The sequence below is a fragment of the Typopeltis vanoorti genome, chromosome 23 (genome assembly GCF_054136105.1).
Source record: "Typopeltis vanoorti isolate ZY-2024b chromosome 23, IOZ_Tvanoo_1.0, whole genome shotgun sequence".
NCBI lineage: Eukaryota > Metazoa > Arthropoda > Arachnida > Uropygi > Thelyphonidae > Typopeltis > Typopeltis vanoorti.
In genome coordinates this window covers 37,432,294-37,449,176 of record NC_143571.1, presented here as the reverse complement: position 1 = coordinate 37,449,176, position 16,883 = coordinate 37,432,294, and the positions used below count along the sequence as shown (strand labels likewise).

At 33.6% G+C, this 16,883-nt stretch overlaps 1 protein-coding gene across 6 annotated transcripts in view; it reads left to right on the top strand.

Annotated features, from left to right (window-relative positions):
* Positions 1–14,441, top strand: part of LOC150093785 (protein turtle-like) — a 264,493-nt gene extending 250,052 nt beyond the window's left edge. For all 6 annotated transcript variants that reach the window (XM_090412675.1, XM_090412672.1, XM_090412674.1 and 3 more), the window contains 6 exons: positions 320–445; positions 765–792; positions 1,947–2,041; positions 5,770–5,897; positions 9,366–9,581; positions 14,250–14,441. In XM_090412675.1, coding sequence (XP_090268801.1) covers positions 320–445; positions 765–792; positions 1,947–2,041; positions 5,770–5,897; positions 9,366–9,581; positions 14,250–14,297 — 641 coding nt within the window. In that variant the 3' untranslated portion in view covers positions 14,298–14,441. The remainder of the gene's footprint in view (positions 1–319; positions 446–764; positions 793–1,946; positions 2,042–5,769; positions 5,898–9,365; positions 9,582–14,249) is intronic.
* Positions 14,442–16,883: the final 2,442 nt, after the last annotated feature.

Below are 16,883 nucleotides of genomic sequence, written 5' to 3'. Positions count from 1 at the left end.
TAAATGAAAACCAAAAATCGTAAACTAAAGCTCTCATTTGATTTAAATGTATGGGCACCGCAAGTCCTTCTATTCATTGGTTGGCTGCTTTATCGCATAACTCTTCAATTTTAGTTTTCATTTTGATTCGCTAATTGATCCAAGGAAAACAGTCAATCAATATCTGTCAGCATACTTAGTAAACTGCTTTTCATTATCCAGAAAGTGGTGTTCACGGACTTAACTTTTAATATCATTTCTTAATTTTGTATAATAAATACCATTTTCTTTCATTGATCTCGTCGTTTTTTTTTTTTTTTTACTTTTGTTTTCTCAATAGCGGATGAGGATAATTCGACAGTTAGCCCGATCCTTGGAGTATTAATAGGAGTTGTGGCAGTGCTCGTGCTAATAGCGATCGTAGTCATCATAGTGATGAGGAAACAGGGAAGAGAACAAGAAAAAGGTAGGAAATAGACTGAATTGTTTTGTGTCCTGAGTTTACTTGCATGAAGAATGACTTTTAGCTTTGTTTTCTGGACAGTAGAAGCAGTAGGTCTAATGATAATTTCGGTGATTATAGCTATAAGCAATAAATAATAATAATAATAGCTATCATAACTATTATTATACATATATATTTTTAAAAATTCTGCTAGGATGCATTGAAAAGTGACTAATGTATAGATGCAGAGTTCGTTTATGTAGAGGTTTGAAACTTTCTGCAAAAATAATTTTTTATAAATGGTTTAAGCCTGCTTTTTTTTTTCTTTTTCTTTTCTTAGGTCAAACTGTACCGGACAATGTGAATAAGTAAGTATCTAAAGTATCTAAATAAGAATCGCTTATTTGTTGTTTTCTTATTTCAACCTGTACTTTGCATTGCATAGTTTATAATTTTAATTGCTAAGCTTATTATCATTCTTAGAAAATCATGTGATTATTACACATAAATCCATTTTTTTCGCTAGATGTCGCTTCACACCATCTATTTATTAAATATAAATCCATTTCTTCACTAAATATCGCTTTATAAATTTAATGCTTTGCGTTAAACAGAATAATGTTTAACGCTATTTCCCAAAGAAAGTAGTTTCCAAATTGGAAAATTCTAATTGTTAAATTAATCGAGATTACAAAAGACTGTACTGTATGTCACAAACTGCGATAAATAAACCGTGTACATAATGATGACTCATAATGGCTTTGTATTTAATTGTTATGATAACTAATGACGTCACTGTGAAAAAACTTATTGCACAACTTGACATTTTGTTCTTTTCCCGTTTCTTATTCAATTGGTTTAATAATTCATGCAAAATTCAAATTATTTTACATAGCAAGTTTTACCCGCAATATTTTCTTTGTATCGAAGGTGTCAAAATCAGGTTAGAATATATGACGTGCATTTTATTTTTTCATTATATGTTGGTTAAAAGGGTTCAAAAGAAGTTTTCAATCATGACTGCATGCAGAATTGAATGTGCTGAACGAACATCCTGTAGATTCTGTGGGTTAACGAAACGGGCGGGGGAGCTAAAATCACGACAACTTTTCTTTTCTTCTCATTCTATGCTCTGATGTGAACACATCACTCTAAGCAAGGAAGTACGCTTCGTTTTTTAAAGGACGTCTTCCCCACACCTGGATTCAACATTGATTATATTTTAAAAACTCATTAACACCACCATTTACAACAATAAAAGAAACATTTAGAATCAAACTTTTGCAATCCATTTTATCCTTCAGAACATGGCTCTGCCAAGAATATAATAGAACAAGAAGAATAAATGACACAGTCTTAAAAGGATCAGTAAAAGAAATGAGAATTGCGTAAGCTAACAAATTAATATTAAAGTTTAATGTTTAAAATAAAGCTCATGATCATATCAGATCATGTTTATATAATATGGTACTTAACTTTTGTATCTTTAGACTATTTATTTTTACGTATCTTCCTCTCTCAGATGTGACATGCCTCTAAAAAAAGACACAGATGATATCCAAGACTCAGCTGTCGAAAGCCCGGATGTTATACCGAATACCACTGACACAACACAAGGTAAGAAGCTTTAAATTATAATTGTAACGCTCAATTATAATTGTCATAATTTAAATAACTGTTTCCATTGAATGAAGTGCATTAATTGATTCGGCAAATAAGGGAAGCGTTATATCTATTGATTCAGTGGGTTGGTGAATTATAATGAAAGATTGCTCAATTTTATACCTTCATTTTTCTCTAGTTTTAAACCACCTTTACGAACTTACTACGCACTACGAAATGAAGGTTTTTCGTAATCTAGAAAATTTTATAAATATTAATTTGACAAGTGTAACAACTGGATGCTGGTTATTTCGTTTCTAAAGAATTTGGAATAATTTATACTTCATAAGAAAATTACGTTCGTATTCTTATCCATATATTAACCACGTGTGAGGGAATAAAAATTTCACATGTGAAATATTTCACCGCTAGGATACTTGTGCACATAGGCGCATCATGCATTATGAGAATGTTCGATACCCTTCTCATAATGTGAAAAAAAAAATGCTACACTAATTTGACAAATCATAGTGCTATCATACTTCAAAGTCACTCATCCAGAGGGCACAGCTGACCATCTAGTTGACAGTTTGTTACCTTTTATTATTGCTCCGATTTCTTTTTTATTTTACTGAAAAAAAATCGAAATGTGTTTTGGTTGCTTTGTTTTACCTAATTTAAAACACTTTATTTGTTTTTCCAATAGTGATAAAATCTGCGATTCATGCAACTTCTACTGTTTTCCAAGCTTAATTTTTGTGTTACTACCCATTACAATATTAATTTAGGATTGATACATTTGAAAATGATTTACCAGCGAAGTTTGGAAGATACATGTAGTCCTATAGACATCGTGTAACAATGGGGAAATATGACTTGAAGATTTAATGTTACACACAAAAGGCATAACAATAAAAATAGCCTGAAGGTGATATAGAATCAGAAGGCTGCGGTGTAGTGTGAGAACAGATCATGAAGAAAGAATGCTGGAACTAATCCTTTAAGAGAAAGGATGATCAGCCATTAGACTAGACTAAAATTAATAAGGAGTACAGAAAAAATGTGAATGCAACGCATGGAAATTATGAACGAGAAACGAACAGTCTCCTATTACCATGGATGTTGTGTGTTTCTAAGATGGCTAACCACTGTTGAAAGATAAACAAAGGAATCTGGTATCCATTCTTTGTTTATATTTTAATTACACGTTGAAAGTTACTTAATTTAAATTAATATTTTTCTGCAATATACTTCCATGAGTTTCTCTCTTTTAAATAAGTAATAACGCGGGTACTATTTAAAAATAATAATTAAATAATTTCCAGATAAACTGTTAGGCAAAAACAGCTTCATAATTCCGCTTTTTAATGTTCTTTTTTATGTCAAATTTATATGAACACTAAAACTAATGGGGCTGTGTTATAAATATATTATTCGCGTACTCTTGAAAGGTTCCGGCAGGAGTAGAATTTGTGAAGTATTCTTCCTATTTTTAGATAGCAAGCAAGCAGAAGATTAACGGAAACATCTTTGATGTATGTGACGTCATTATCAATACTTTGGTGACACTTAACAATCATTTTTACAAAACAAATGTCAATACAGTGAACTCTGGCAACAGTCGATTAGGTAAAGGTCGATTGGTAGCTTAGCACAATAGATTGGATGTCATATAACATTTGGAACTGTGCCTGCATGATATATTGTTATTACATTTGCATGACTACACAGATAAACTGCATATCAGCTGGCTTGTGAAAGCAACAATAAAAATCTTTTCCATGAAAATATATCATTTTGATAAATTTCCCGTAGCATTTTAAACACATCGAAATAATTTCTCCATCCATTATATGTATTTTATTTTTATATATTTCTTATAATTTTAATTAATTTAATCTAAGAAAAATGTCTTCAACAAAACTGTGTTCTTTTGATCCAGGTTTCAATAATTTTAACGTATGCAAATAATTTCTTCAGCAAACTTATTTCAATTAATAATTTTACCGATAAATCCAAAATCAGTTGAACAGAATCAATTTCAATATGGCGCTTGTTGTGTTGCACAATAAACTCCAATATGGCAATAGTTCTTATAAGAACTGGGCGACGGACTTGAGTCCTTGACTCTTTATCCCGTCATCTGAATGAAGAAAATCTGTGTGGATGGGGTGTTATTGATCTAAAAATCTCTAGTCATGGCTGGGTAACGGCAATAGCCGAGCCTCAGTTAAAACTTCATTGGCTACAGCATTGCCATTTGTTACCCTAGAAGTCCTAAAAAAGGACTTGAATCACCTTTCCCCGCCAAAAAAAAATAAAAATAAAAATAAATAATTCAATATGGCAATCTTATAGTCCTTATAAGGACTGGCTTAAAGGGGCGAAGCAAGAATGCTTTTCATATTCCCCGTTATCTGTAGAGGACAGTGTAGGGATAAGGTGTTATTGAGCTATTAATTAAAGCTCTGATCATGGCAGGAGGGTAACAGCAATAGCCGAGCCTCAGTTAGAACTTCATTGGCTACAGCATTGCTATCCATTACCCTCCAAGGGTATTGGATTGAAAATCAATCACCGACTATGTAAGTAAAGGTGAAATCTCAAATATATATATATATATATATATATATATATATATATATATATATATATATATATATATATATATATATATATATATACGGATACGGACGATCTCTAGTCTCTAGGCCACTCCATAGTGGGCGAAAGACCGTCCTAATCTCAGCGTTGGTTCCACTCAGTGACGGGCTCCCCGACCACTGAGCAGAACCGCTCATATTCCGAGGAAAATAATTCACCGGCAAGTACCCCTCAGCGGGCCGTGCCGGAGAACACTTTCCCCGGAGACTCAAAGTGCTCCCTTAGGGCAAAACCTAAGAGAGCGAACTCATTAACCCAGGATAACAGCAACAGCCGAACCTCAGTTAAACTTCATTGGTTCAGCATTGCCATCCGTTACCCTATATATGTATGGGCATCTCATATGAAATCAAGGACCGTATGTGTAAGTAAAGGTGATATCTCAAAAATATCGGACGATCTCTAGGCCACTCATTCGTGGGCGAAAGATCGTCCAAATCTCAGCGTTGGTTCTACTCAGTGAAACTCGAGTACCGAGCAGAACCGCTCATTCCGAAGAAAATAATTCACCGGCACGTACCCCTCAGCGGGCCGCGACGGAGAACACTTTCCCCGGTAACTCAAAGTGCTCCCTTAGGGCAAAACCTAAGAGAGCGAACTCATTTACCCAGGATAATACCCAGGATAACAGCAACAGCCGAACCTCAGTTAAACTTCATTGGTTCAGCATTGCCATCCGTTACCCTATATGGGCATCTCATATGAAATCAAGGACCGCATCTCACGGTCGATTGATCCCCATCCACTCCAATATGGCAATATTTGGGTATCATCTTATAAATTTAATAATTATTTAGAAAAATTAAAGGTGTCTAATAAATTTAAAGAGCCATTTTAAATTACTTTAAATTATATAATGATATTTTAATGTAAAATATAAATTGGAATTTTATTTTTAATAAAAATAAAATAAATTTTATAAATAAACTGTGAAAACTGCGTTAAAGTCCTAATGACTTCATTTTACTCAAACGAACTAAGAATCGAAATATTGCAAATATAGAAAAATGTAAGTGTAAACTTGACATGTTTCATTTAGCCATGGCAAATTGTTGTTTTTAATCTCTTTTACTTTCTAGTTTACTCCGAAAGTGTGGAACAACCGAAAGGTGAAGGCGGTGGTGGTAGCGAAGCATACGAATATGCAAAACCCTCTGAGAAATCATACGAGTATATTAATAATCTAAGAAGGCAGAAAAACTCGAAGGTAAGATTTATGTTCCATTTTTAAATCCCACGTGGAAATGAAAAGTACAAGGACGAAATCGATGCGGTGAAAACAACGTCAGCTTTGTGCATAATTAAGACATATGGAAGTACTTGTCTTGATGGAAGGGGGAAATTCGCTGAGAGAACGCTACGGATCACCTATTGTAGCGTCTCACTGTAATAATAGTCGGTGAACAGCCACACACGAACTAACAGGGCGTAATGTTTCAACCTTCAACACGAAACCCCACACTCCGGAAACATGTTAGGTGGATCAGCACCGCGTGCGAGGACACACATCAACATCACGGAAGGCCTGATGGTGTTAGGACTGCTTCGGTTATTCAGTTGGGTCTCGTGAGAAATTAGCTGCGGTTTTGCATATTTCCGTAATGCCAGAGCTTTCGTCATTCTTAAGTGACATGAATGAAATGGTTTCAGAGAGAGAGAGAGAGAGGGAGGGAGGTACAAGCTTGTGCTATTTTTATATCCTAGTTTTCTAACTGATATCCTAAATTTCAGAAATTGTTTTAATACATAAAAATTTTCAAATAAATTGCAGGTTGTAATTCTCTTTAAGAAAAACCAAAAGAATAAAAATTCCAAAGATGAAAAAGAGAATCCTGTCGCAAAGAACTTTTATAAATTTCGTATCCTAGACGGGATTCGAACCCGTCTTTTTAATTTATTTATTTATATGGAGTTTCCTCCCTTTTCTCCCCCGTCCCTATTGGGGCGAGTTGAGCCCCCTCATGGGTGGGGTTAAGTGTTTTTATGGCTGTAGATCCGTGTGTGTTCACGGGGCCGGTTTGCCTGCTTGCGGGATGAAAACCCCAGATAAACTGACGGGAAAAAACCTGCTGTCCACGCCCAAGACCGGCAAACTTGGCTATGGCAGATCCTTAAGCACCTCACGTCTGCAACGGGAATCGAGCCCGGGACACTCCTTCCCCAGGCATATGGTTGCGAAGCGCAAAGCCACTAGGCTAATCGCGCAGACGTCGTTTTAATTAAACAGTATTATTCCTACCAACTCGGGAAAAAAGGGTATGAAAGTAAATATTATAACCTTTTCATGGTTAGGTTTAATACATTGTATTTCAAAACACCTCATGGTGCGCCATCTCCGTCGGATTCCTTATTCGATCCCATAAAGGATCAAATCCAGTTATTTCTATCCAAAGTCATGTCATTTCTGATTTCACTAAATTAGTCATGGTGGTATTGCTCCAACCCATAGTTCTAAATAATATTAGAAATTTTAAGCAGTTAATTCTGTTCAAAATTATTCCCGTATGTCCTCTTATACACAAAAATAATCTATGTATAGAAATTGTATTCCTATTTCACGAAAAGAAAAAATATCACTAAGTTTAAAAAAAAAACAACTTGCAAATGATAAAGAAGAATTACGTAGTTCGCATTGCGTTGGGAGATATGGGAATGGCCGTATATTCAGAGATCCTTTGCACAAAACATGCGCTGCGAATATCTATTCCCAATGCGAAAATTCTTTAGCGTGTATCCTCGGGCTGTATATAAAGCAGTAAAGAAATGGGTGGTTGATGAACACCATTAGCGGACTAAATATCTGTCATTTCCTCTTCTGAAGTTTGAATATAAGAAAAAAAAAATGAAAGTATAACTTCAGGTGCTGCGGGTATCGTGTTGATTACCTAATGTTGTCGGCTATCCTCCAAACATTTCTTCAAAGAACTTAAATAGTTGCTTCTACTAATAACGATATATAAGAACTGCTGCAGTTAGATTGAAATCCCTACTTCACTGATGTTTAGAAGAACCCAATACTGTTTATAATATAAAAGATGCTTTTACTATATACAAGACATTAAGAATAACGAAAGGGTAGAGAAAATAGTTCTTTATCAACCCTTGCTATAGAAGCATGTAATGGAAATTTAGTAACGTGTATTCAATAAAAAATGGAAGAGGGCATCATAACATTAAAACCTCCATTTTTATCAACACATTAGCCCATAAAAGTGATCTGTAGATTGTAGAAATTGCAACGTCTTTCGAATACAATAGACATACTTACAATACTACGTACTATTCGAAAAGTGTTTTAAAAGAGTCGGCTATTGCAACTCTATAGTGCTTTTGCTCACTTAACTACGTTAGTATGGGTGTATACCCTGGTTACCTCAAATTACTTTTTCTTTCCATTAAAGAGATCTCCTTCAAATGTTCAATAATATAACGCGATATTGAAATTTGTAAGTGCAAGGTTCTGTTCTATAATAGCTATTAGTAGCTATTCGGACTCATAAAAATAGGAGGTGGTCAGGAAAGAAAATATTAAATTTGGCTACAGAAAAGCAACCTATCGATATTGTGTGTCACAGTGCTTGAAAAATCAATTTCGGCAACGAACCACTAACGCGAACGAACTTGTCTAGAGAGAGAGAGAGAGAGAGTGTGTGTGTGTGTGTGTGAAGTTCTATGGAGTTAAATTGCGTTACTCCATGCAAGTGCTTTGAAAAGGACCTCACTCTCCACTAATCGACAGCGGAAATGACTGGAGAAAAGAAATTCTAAAGGCAATCAGCACAGAAAAAATGGTTCTTCGTCATTAGGGCAATCAATCTTTTTTCATTTATCATTTGTGGTAGAAAAAAAAATTATATTATGTGGCGAGAATCATTTTTTCTATCTTAGCTTTCTTAGATACTTTTCCCGAAGATGTTTTATTAAAGTTTACTGAGAACCTTCTTTAGTGTAACTGGAGGCTAAGCGAAGAGTGGAAAAAGGAAGATCAAAAGCGGTTTAGAAAATAAGTTCGACCTTTAGTCACAAAAAAAAGAGTTCTATTTGTGTCTTTTCATGAGATACCAATCTTCGTCTCAGATATAGAAAAAATAAATAAAATAAAAAATTTCAAAACAAAGAGATAAAGACTCATCGCTTATGATAAATCTAAAAACGATAATAATAAATAAATAAATACAGTAGTATTTTAAACTAAAATAAGATAAATAAAAATATATTTCCTAGTGCGAAACAATTTTATGATATTAATGACAAACAATTTCTTGATAAAAATATCAAATGGTGACAATAGAAATAATTTCGCATATTCTTGTGAAAATAAGAACGTGTGTGTGTGAATTCATAAACATGATCATATTTTCAGTATATATATATAGAAATATCAGAAATATATATCCAAACTTCTACTAAAGTAATATGTTAATTTTAAGAAGATGGCGAACTATGGATGATACGCATGCGTACTTTTAACTTCTTGTTAATAATACTGTTCTAACTGTAGCAGTAGAAACAAGGAAATGGTTAATTTTCTTTCTGTTATATCGAGATATCTGATATTGTAATTATTATATCTCTACTCTATAAGTCTCTAATTTTTATATTTATATATTTTCTAATCATTTTATGTTTAACTGAAAATAAATAACAGTTAAAGCGTTATTGATTTGATTTACAGAGAAACGAAGAAATATTATACGCAGAATTAGCTCATCCAGACATTCAGCCCCCTTTTGTCACGAACAGACTTCACTCCCCCACGAAGTACGCAGAAATCGACTTTCAGAAAAGGATAAGTGGTTTACCGTATAACTGGACGATAAAAAATAACGAAGAAACACCTGTACATCTCACAGATTTACCTGCATCTAGCAAAACGTCAGAAAAAAATAAGGTATGCAATAATGTTCCAATTGATGAATAAATTAGCAGTGCATCTGTGTTTGAGGAGGATTAGTCCTGAGTGTTAACCTTTTCCTTGAATATTGTGTGTGTGTGGGGGGGGGGTTGTAAATGAGCATTGTAGTTCTCATTTCTCATGACTTTAACAGAAATGTGGGCAACAATTCTCTGGAAAGTGTTATCAAATTATGGAAGTTATTCGAATGAAATAGATGAAAGAACGTCTTGTATTCATCTCTACACCAAGCTAGAAACTATATTCGAAACACATCCTTTGCATGATAGGTCAGTTTCTACCAAGAACATCAAAAACGTTCCACCATATTGTAATAATGATGGACTTTGGGGGACAGAATCCCACACTTCTGTAGAGAGGATTGGTAAAAGGGTAGAAACTCGAATAATAGATAGCTACTTCTTGTATTCTATCCCACACTAAGCAGAACCAAACATCTTCAAAAGATTTACCAGATATTTTGGCATCCTAACACAATTTGGTGACTAGTTTCCTATAAACAACTTTCAGGCTAGTCTATTATTCTTCAGGTCTTTGACTTGATAAGCTCTCATGTTTATTTATCTTCTCTAAGGCAATCCTAGCTCTAAGAATTCATCTGTATCTTCATCTACATAATTTATGAGTCTTTTGTTACTTCAGGCATTTATTTTGCTCGTCTTTCATCTGTTTTGTGGCCAGCTCTGCTTTCACATTCTTGAACACGAATAACGTTCAAGAATAATGTCGTCTTCTAGTTATTTTAATAAGGTTTTTCTGTTAATTCTATCTTCTCCGGTCTTAGAAATTTTCCCAATGTTATATCTGTAATCGTCAGTCTTTATCAACGCCTTGATTTCTAATCTAGTTTAACCTCATAAGTTAAAATCGGAAGTTGTCTTAATATATTGTTAATGTTTTCGCTGATTTCTTTCTTGTGACATACAAATGTATTCAAATGACTTCGTGCGAGAACTGCTTTACTTATTATGTTTTCTAATTCTATACTTATTTTGCCATCTTCAGTAAATATTGTGCTTAATAACTGAACAATTTTACTTGTTCTACAGGTTCTCCATTGAGAGGCTACAGAACAAATATTACCTGTTCGAATGTTCACTGATGAGAATGAAGGCTGTTTTCTATTTGTTTCCTAACTAGTTTCGTAGTTTTGGTCTCTTTACTGCTGAAAATTGTTGCAGAAATTACTTAATTTAGTTGAACACTATTCAACACTTTCATCAAGTTTTCTTGACAATATTCTAATCTATATTGAATCTCCATTGAACCTCCTCTGCGTAAACAGTTAAGCTTAATGTGAAAGTGTATTCTTTAATTCTACCTGCCGATTTTCACATGAAGTGTATTATAATTCTATGTATCGCCTGTATTATATCCCATTCACACCATGATATTTAACTTTTTGAACTTTTCGCTCATTAATACTGTATCATGTGCTTCTTCTTGATCTCGAGGAGGATCACACATATAAATATATAAGGAAGATCGACAAATATAAGGAGGATTTAAAGAGGATCTGAAAAAAATCAACTAAAGTTTTATTAATCATCCTTATGTTCCCAAGTTTCTTTATTCTTTATCGTAAGATAAACCTAACTCAGCTTTGTCTTTTAACAGCATTCCCTTCAGAAATTTTAGTCTTGTTTATTTTTAGTTAGTACGTTTGCATAAATATTTTTTGAAAGAAAAGATCTCTGTAAATCCTCTATATCATTCATCTATGACTGGATCTTTTGACAAGGACTGTGACTCGAATTGTTCAAAAAACGCATCCACAAATTGCTTAGTCACTTCCCTATACACTCTATGATGAGATATTTTTTAATATATTTTATGATTTCCGCCCAAAAGAAGCCGCAAAACAAATAGCAAATCAATTTGGGCAGAGATCAGGAGAAAAGTAATCTGCTAATAAAGGTGGATGTTGTGGTCTTTAGGTAATATTCATGAAAGAGTCTTTCATGTTTGGGAAAAGTACATTCTGAAAATTATTAATTCAACTATAAAGGAATGTTGAGTAGCTGTTGTTTGCTCGTTTTTCCGTCTGTACAAAAATGGGGCATAACTGATGGTAGTTCTACTTAACGACGCCGGTGGAAATATCTGTAGAACAGACACAATACCAAAAATTATCTTTTGTAAGACAGTGGCTGGAGGGTGCCTATGAATTAGGGGGTCTTCCATTAGCCATACTTTCCTGCTCCGAACAGCTTCAAGAATTTTTAGAGAGGTCCTCACTCCAAATATGAGAGCAGGGGAATATTTGGGATTTGGACAGATTTAGCCAGCCAGATGAAACTATAACATCTAAAGCCAAAAAATACGATTTTTAAATTTAATTTTTAAGCTCATGATACTATAATATATTTTATATATTTATAGCGGATGCTATAGAAGTGATATGCTTATGCAAGGAAAGACTAGGAGTAAGTGATAATCTGAGAAAGAGATTTAGGTTTAATTATTAATCCGAATTAAGAGGAAGGGAAAGAAGTAAGGTCTATTTTAAGAGACAAAATTGTGTTCTGAAAGTGTCAGTCGACTAGGTTGAATTCACCCCAGCGAAAGATGGTATGACTATCAGGGTTTAGGACGCTGCAGTAGATAATCTTGAAGCTTGAAATGTTCGAGCACTATATGATTGGAACAAGAGCAGGAGTAATGTCAAGTGCTGTCATCAGTAAAACTCTGAATAGGGTTTGAACACAGTGAAAACACATCGTTTATATATTTGAGATGAGGTGAGTAAAATAACAGAATCCCTAGGAACGCACCTGTATTAGTAGGAAAAATGCGTACCCAAAACCCTCCACCATAACAGCAGTTAACGATTTAGGAGAAAACCGACAGTTTACAGAAGGCGAAAGACGGAACATAAAATGGCAAACTGTTGAGAAGTACTTGCTGACAAGCAGCCTTGGAAATATTAAGTGCAACTGCGCCAGTTTCTGTCCAAATTTCTATGGCATTTGATGGTATCTAATGGAGGCGAAGAGATATGCTGTGGATGCTGATGGAATCCATATTGGTGATCACTGATTAGTAATGATGATCTTCGTCATTACTTTAGACAGCACTAAATATGAAAGGAATGGATCTTTAATTTCATCGTTGAGACACTTCTCTCCTGTTTTTTGGAATCAGCAGTACATGTGCTTACTTTCATGGTGTGATGTGGATGTCTGCTAAGTATAATTAATGTAGAGATGACAAACAACAGGCCTTGGTTCAGGAGTACATCGCTGGAGCAGAATTGATGGGATACCATTAAGACCAGAAGTAATTTTGATAATCCTATTGATGAAGAAGTGGAAGGCCACATAATGGATGTGATGGTCCAAGGTAAAGAAGAGGTGATTTGCCTTGATCATCTCGAAGACCTTCCTACTTGGTCTTATTGTAAGTGCCAAATGATTGATAATGTTAATGACTAAGAGGAAAACATTCCACTATAGATGAAACCTGCATACGCTTGTTATCTAGATTATCACGGTTACCCAACAGTATACATGGAAGGAGAACTGGTTAAGTAAAGATCCAGAGGTTGGGTGAGTGGACAGGACTTGGGTTATTCAGGCCATTGTTTATAGCCAATAGCTCAGCATCTCTTCCAGCGCTCAGTCGAACCAGAAAACAGGAGCCATTTGGAGTTGTAGATATTAAAGTCAGAAAATGATTTCACTGTTAGTTGGATTTCAAATAATCGAACTTCCAGAATAAGAGGTCAGAATCAGGTTTCCATTGAGCAAAGTGATGGTATCACTACCTATCAGGTCTAGTTGGCATTTTCTCCAACTAACTAGGGAAAGTGTCCTTTGACTGCAGGATTGCCCGCTGATAGCGCTTGGATCACTCATACACATGACATACGTCATGCACATGCGTATTGCAGTATTAAATACGTTTGAATTGTACACGCACTTAATAGTTTAAGTTTTATCACTTAGTTATTAAATTTTATCGTCGCTTAAGGATTACATATTTTTCGCCTACCTAAGCTAATAAATTAATCTAATGTAAAAGTGACGTGTTTTATGTATTCATAATAGTCACTTGATGACAGTTACTATAATAAATTTTGATTTTTTTTTACCTGGCAGTAAAATCTTTTAATCATTCTATATACAACAAAAAGTTTATAATTGATTAATAATCGATATAATAAATTGTTTATAAAAATAATGTATTTAAACACGAAAATTTCATAAATTATACAATTAATTATCTTTATATTGTTTATATTAGTAACATAGGATATTAAATATAAGACATTTTTATAAATAATCTTATTTTTCTTATAAAATAGGTGATTTCATGGTAATAAAGCTTTATGATTTTGTTTATTTAACACACCATTTTCATAGGACCATAACTTAAATCCTAAAAATAAACCAGCTGTTAAACAATTAGATGCCGTTGATTTAAGGCATTGCGGAGAAAGTTACTTGCCCAAGGAAAAGAAGAGCTTATCATAATCAACATTGTAGTGGTTATTTTGATCGGAAATTAACATTATCTTCTGTATACATGAATAAATTATGGACATGCACAATTTCTATAACGTACTTCTATGATGAAATATTAATAACATAGTTTTATTATATAACATTTCATTCTTCTTTTGTTGTATCTTTCTTTTTTTAGGAGAGGAAAGGGATGAGCGAACCCAGATCATCAACCACACCGTTCTGAATGTAGGACGGATTTAATACAAATTCCGATACTTGCCTTTTCTATGAGAATGAGCGTTTACTAGTGGGATGAGGTTTCGCCATTTAAAAGAACGACGTCCAAATAAATTATATCTTTAGTTTCCTCATAATGTATTCATAAAAATCTCTGTCGTTTCCAAACAAGTGTTGAAGTTTTTGTAAATAAAATTTCCGTATCAGCCTTTGTAAATACAAGTGAGTGGTGTCATTCGTTAATGTCTTCATTTCTGCACTTTTTCGCAAAGTGAAGAAGTCTCAACAGGTCTCTCTAAGGGGATCTATTATGATGACACAACGCAATCATGTCTAAAATCTTGATTTTAAAATCTATCAAAGTAGAGTTTCAAATTTTATAATGATACCTGATGCATAAAATATCGTTAAAGAAAAATTTTAGTTTATAAAAAAACTAACCTAAAAACCGAATATTTCGTACTGGAACACTATCATCATCAGGGTAAACGCACTCTTCCGTTAACATAACACTAGGAAAATATTTATTATATTTTAGTTTTGTTTTTATTTATAAGGAAAACAAAAGAAACTCAAACTTTTAGCAATGAGAATTTTTTTTAATTTCAAGATAAAACTGGTCTATTTAACAGCATCTCAAAAAAATAAACCGTAGAAGTCACACTATTTCAAACCTAATAACATACCTGTTAAGACTTACGACTACCACATCTTGCATACTCTCTTCCTTGATGGCGTCAGAACTATAGAAAGTCTTGGAATGAACAATCGTTGGTGACTAAGGATGGAGACCCACTGCTCTACAGAACTTCCAAGTTAGAGCTAAAAGAACCTCCACTGTTCCCTTTCGGAACTGAAGACGTTAGTGGAGAAGAGGATTTCACTTTATTAATAATTGTTTATTATTTGCACCGAGTTCTTGCTTTATAGCCCAGATATTAACAGATATAAAAATAGTCAGAAAGGGAGAATATACCCCAAGGATTAATTGCTGTTTAAAAATAAATGCTGTTATTAAGCACAGGTCGTCTATATAGTTTTTGTGTTTCTTCTTTAAAATTTTATTTTCTAATATTATTTTAATATTATTTAGTTATATTTGTATATACATATATAAATTTTAAATTAAGAATATAAATAAATAACAAGATGAAGCAAATAACTACGTAAAACAAGAGTATAATAAGGTGCTGTAAAAATACCAATTAATTTTCGTAATAAAGAAAATAGATATAAAAATAAGACCCAATCCAAGTATTTGATGATCATAAATCCTTTCAGTACTATGTTTGTATATATGTTTTATTTATTTATTATGTTTCATTTCAATAACATATTTCACTATCATTATATTTTGTTTTTTCATTCTTTTGCTAATACTTTATAGCTCTCTCTTTGTTACAGACTTTCTTGCCTCGCTATTAAAGAAATGTATGTGCACTCAAATGATGGATACTTATCTTTTTTTATTTATTTCAAGTATTCTCGGTGGTTTAACTTGAAATATCTAGACTTTTCTTTCTTTCTTTTAAGTGGTATATAATCCGTCCTCATACCTCGAGGTATGAATCAATTAAATCTTAATATTGGGCTATTGAGTTTAAAATTGGTACTAACAGTTAAAATGGAAAACTTTTGTTATGAGAGAGAAAAGTGAAATAAGACCATCGCACTGGAATATCAACCTGACGAGTACACAAAGCCCTCTCGATTCAGAGTGTAGTATTTCCACAAACCAATTAACAACGATGTACTTAGTCTCTTGGTGCTACTCACTAATCCAAATAGTCCATTAAAGTTGCACAGAGGGATAGAGATCGAGTGTATATTTAGCAGTTTAGCATCGCTTGGGAGTATTAGCTATAGAGGACTTTATGAACAGTTAAGTCTGCTAGAGCTTAAAGAAACAAATGAATTGTGACTACAAATTTTGTGTGTGTGTGTGTGTGTGTGTGTGTGTGTGTGTGTGTGTGTGTGTGTGTGTGTGTGTGTGTGTGTGTGTGTGTGTGTGTGTGTGTGTGTGTGTGTGTGTGTGTGTGGACAGATCAGGCCAAGTTAATCTGCAGTATGCCTTCTTAGTTTAAGTTTCAGTAATGGAAATAATTGCTAAGTACTGAGTAGACTAATTTAGACATTAAACATTAGACATTGAGATCAAAATCTAGTCTTCCGGAAAAAATAATTTTTCCATCAAATGCTAAGTTATTCTTTAAGTTACTTAAAATACAATATTAAAGAAAATGATAAAAAATTTAAATTTATTTGAAAGTAATATAATTTTATTTTCTTATAAAATGAAACAAATTTGCAAAGAAATTGAAGCTAATTCACCTAAGAAAAGGTCGAAAGCTTTATTTAGAAGTAAACACCATTAGCAACTCTGTTAACTCCTTTGTGTATAAGCTCCTTTGGTATAACAATGCATGATAACGCATTATTATTATTCAGAGAGACCTCCAGGGAATCAGTAACTCATCGTGTGAAGCCACTCTGCTATACTTGATCTTGAATTTATTCGAATTGCTTGCACACAACATCCAATGGCAATCCATTCCAATCACGCACCACGCTATGAGAGAAAAATCCAAATCAT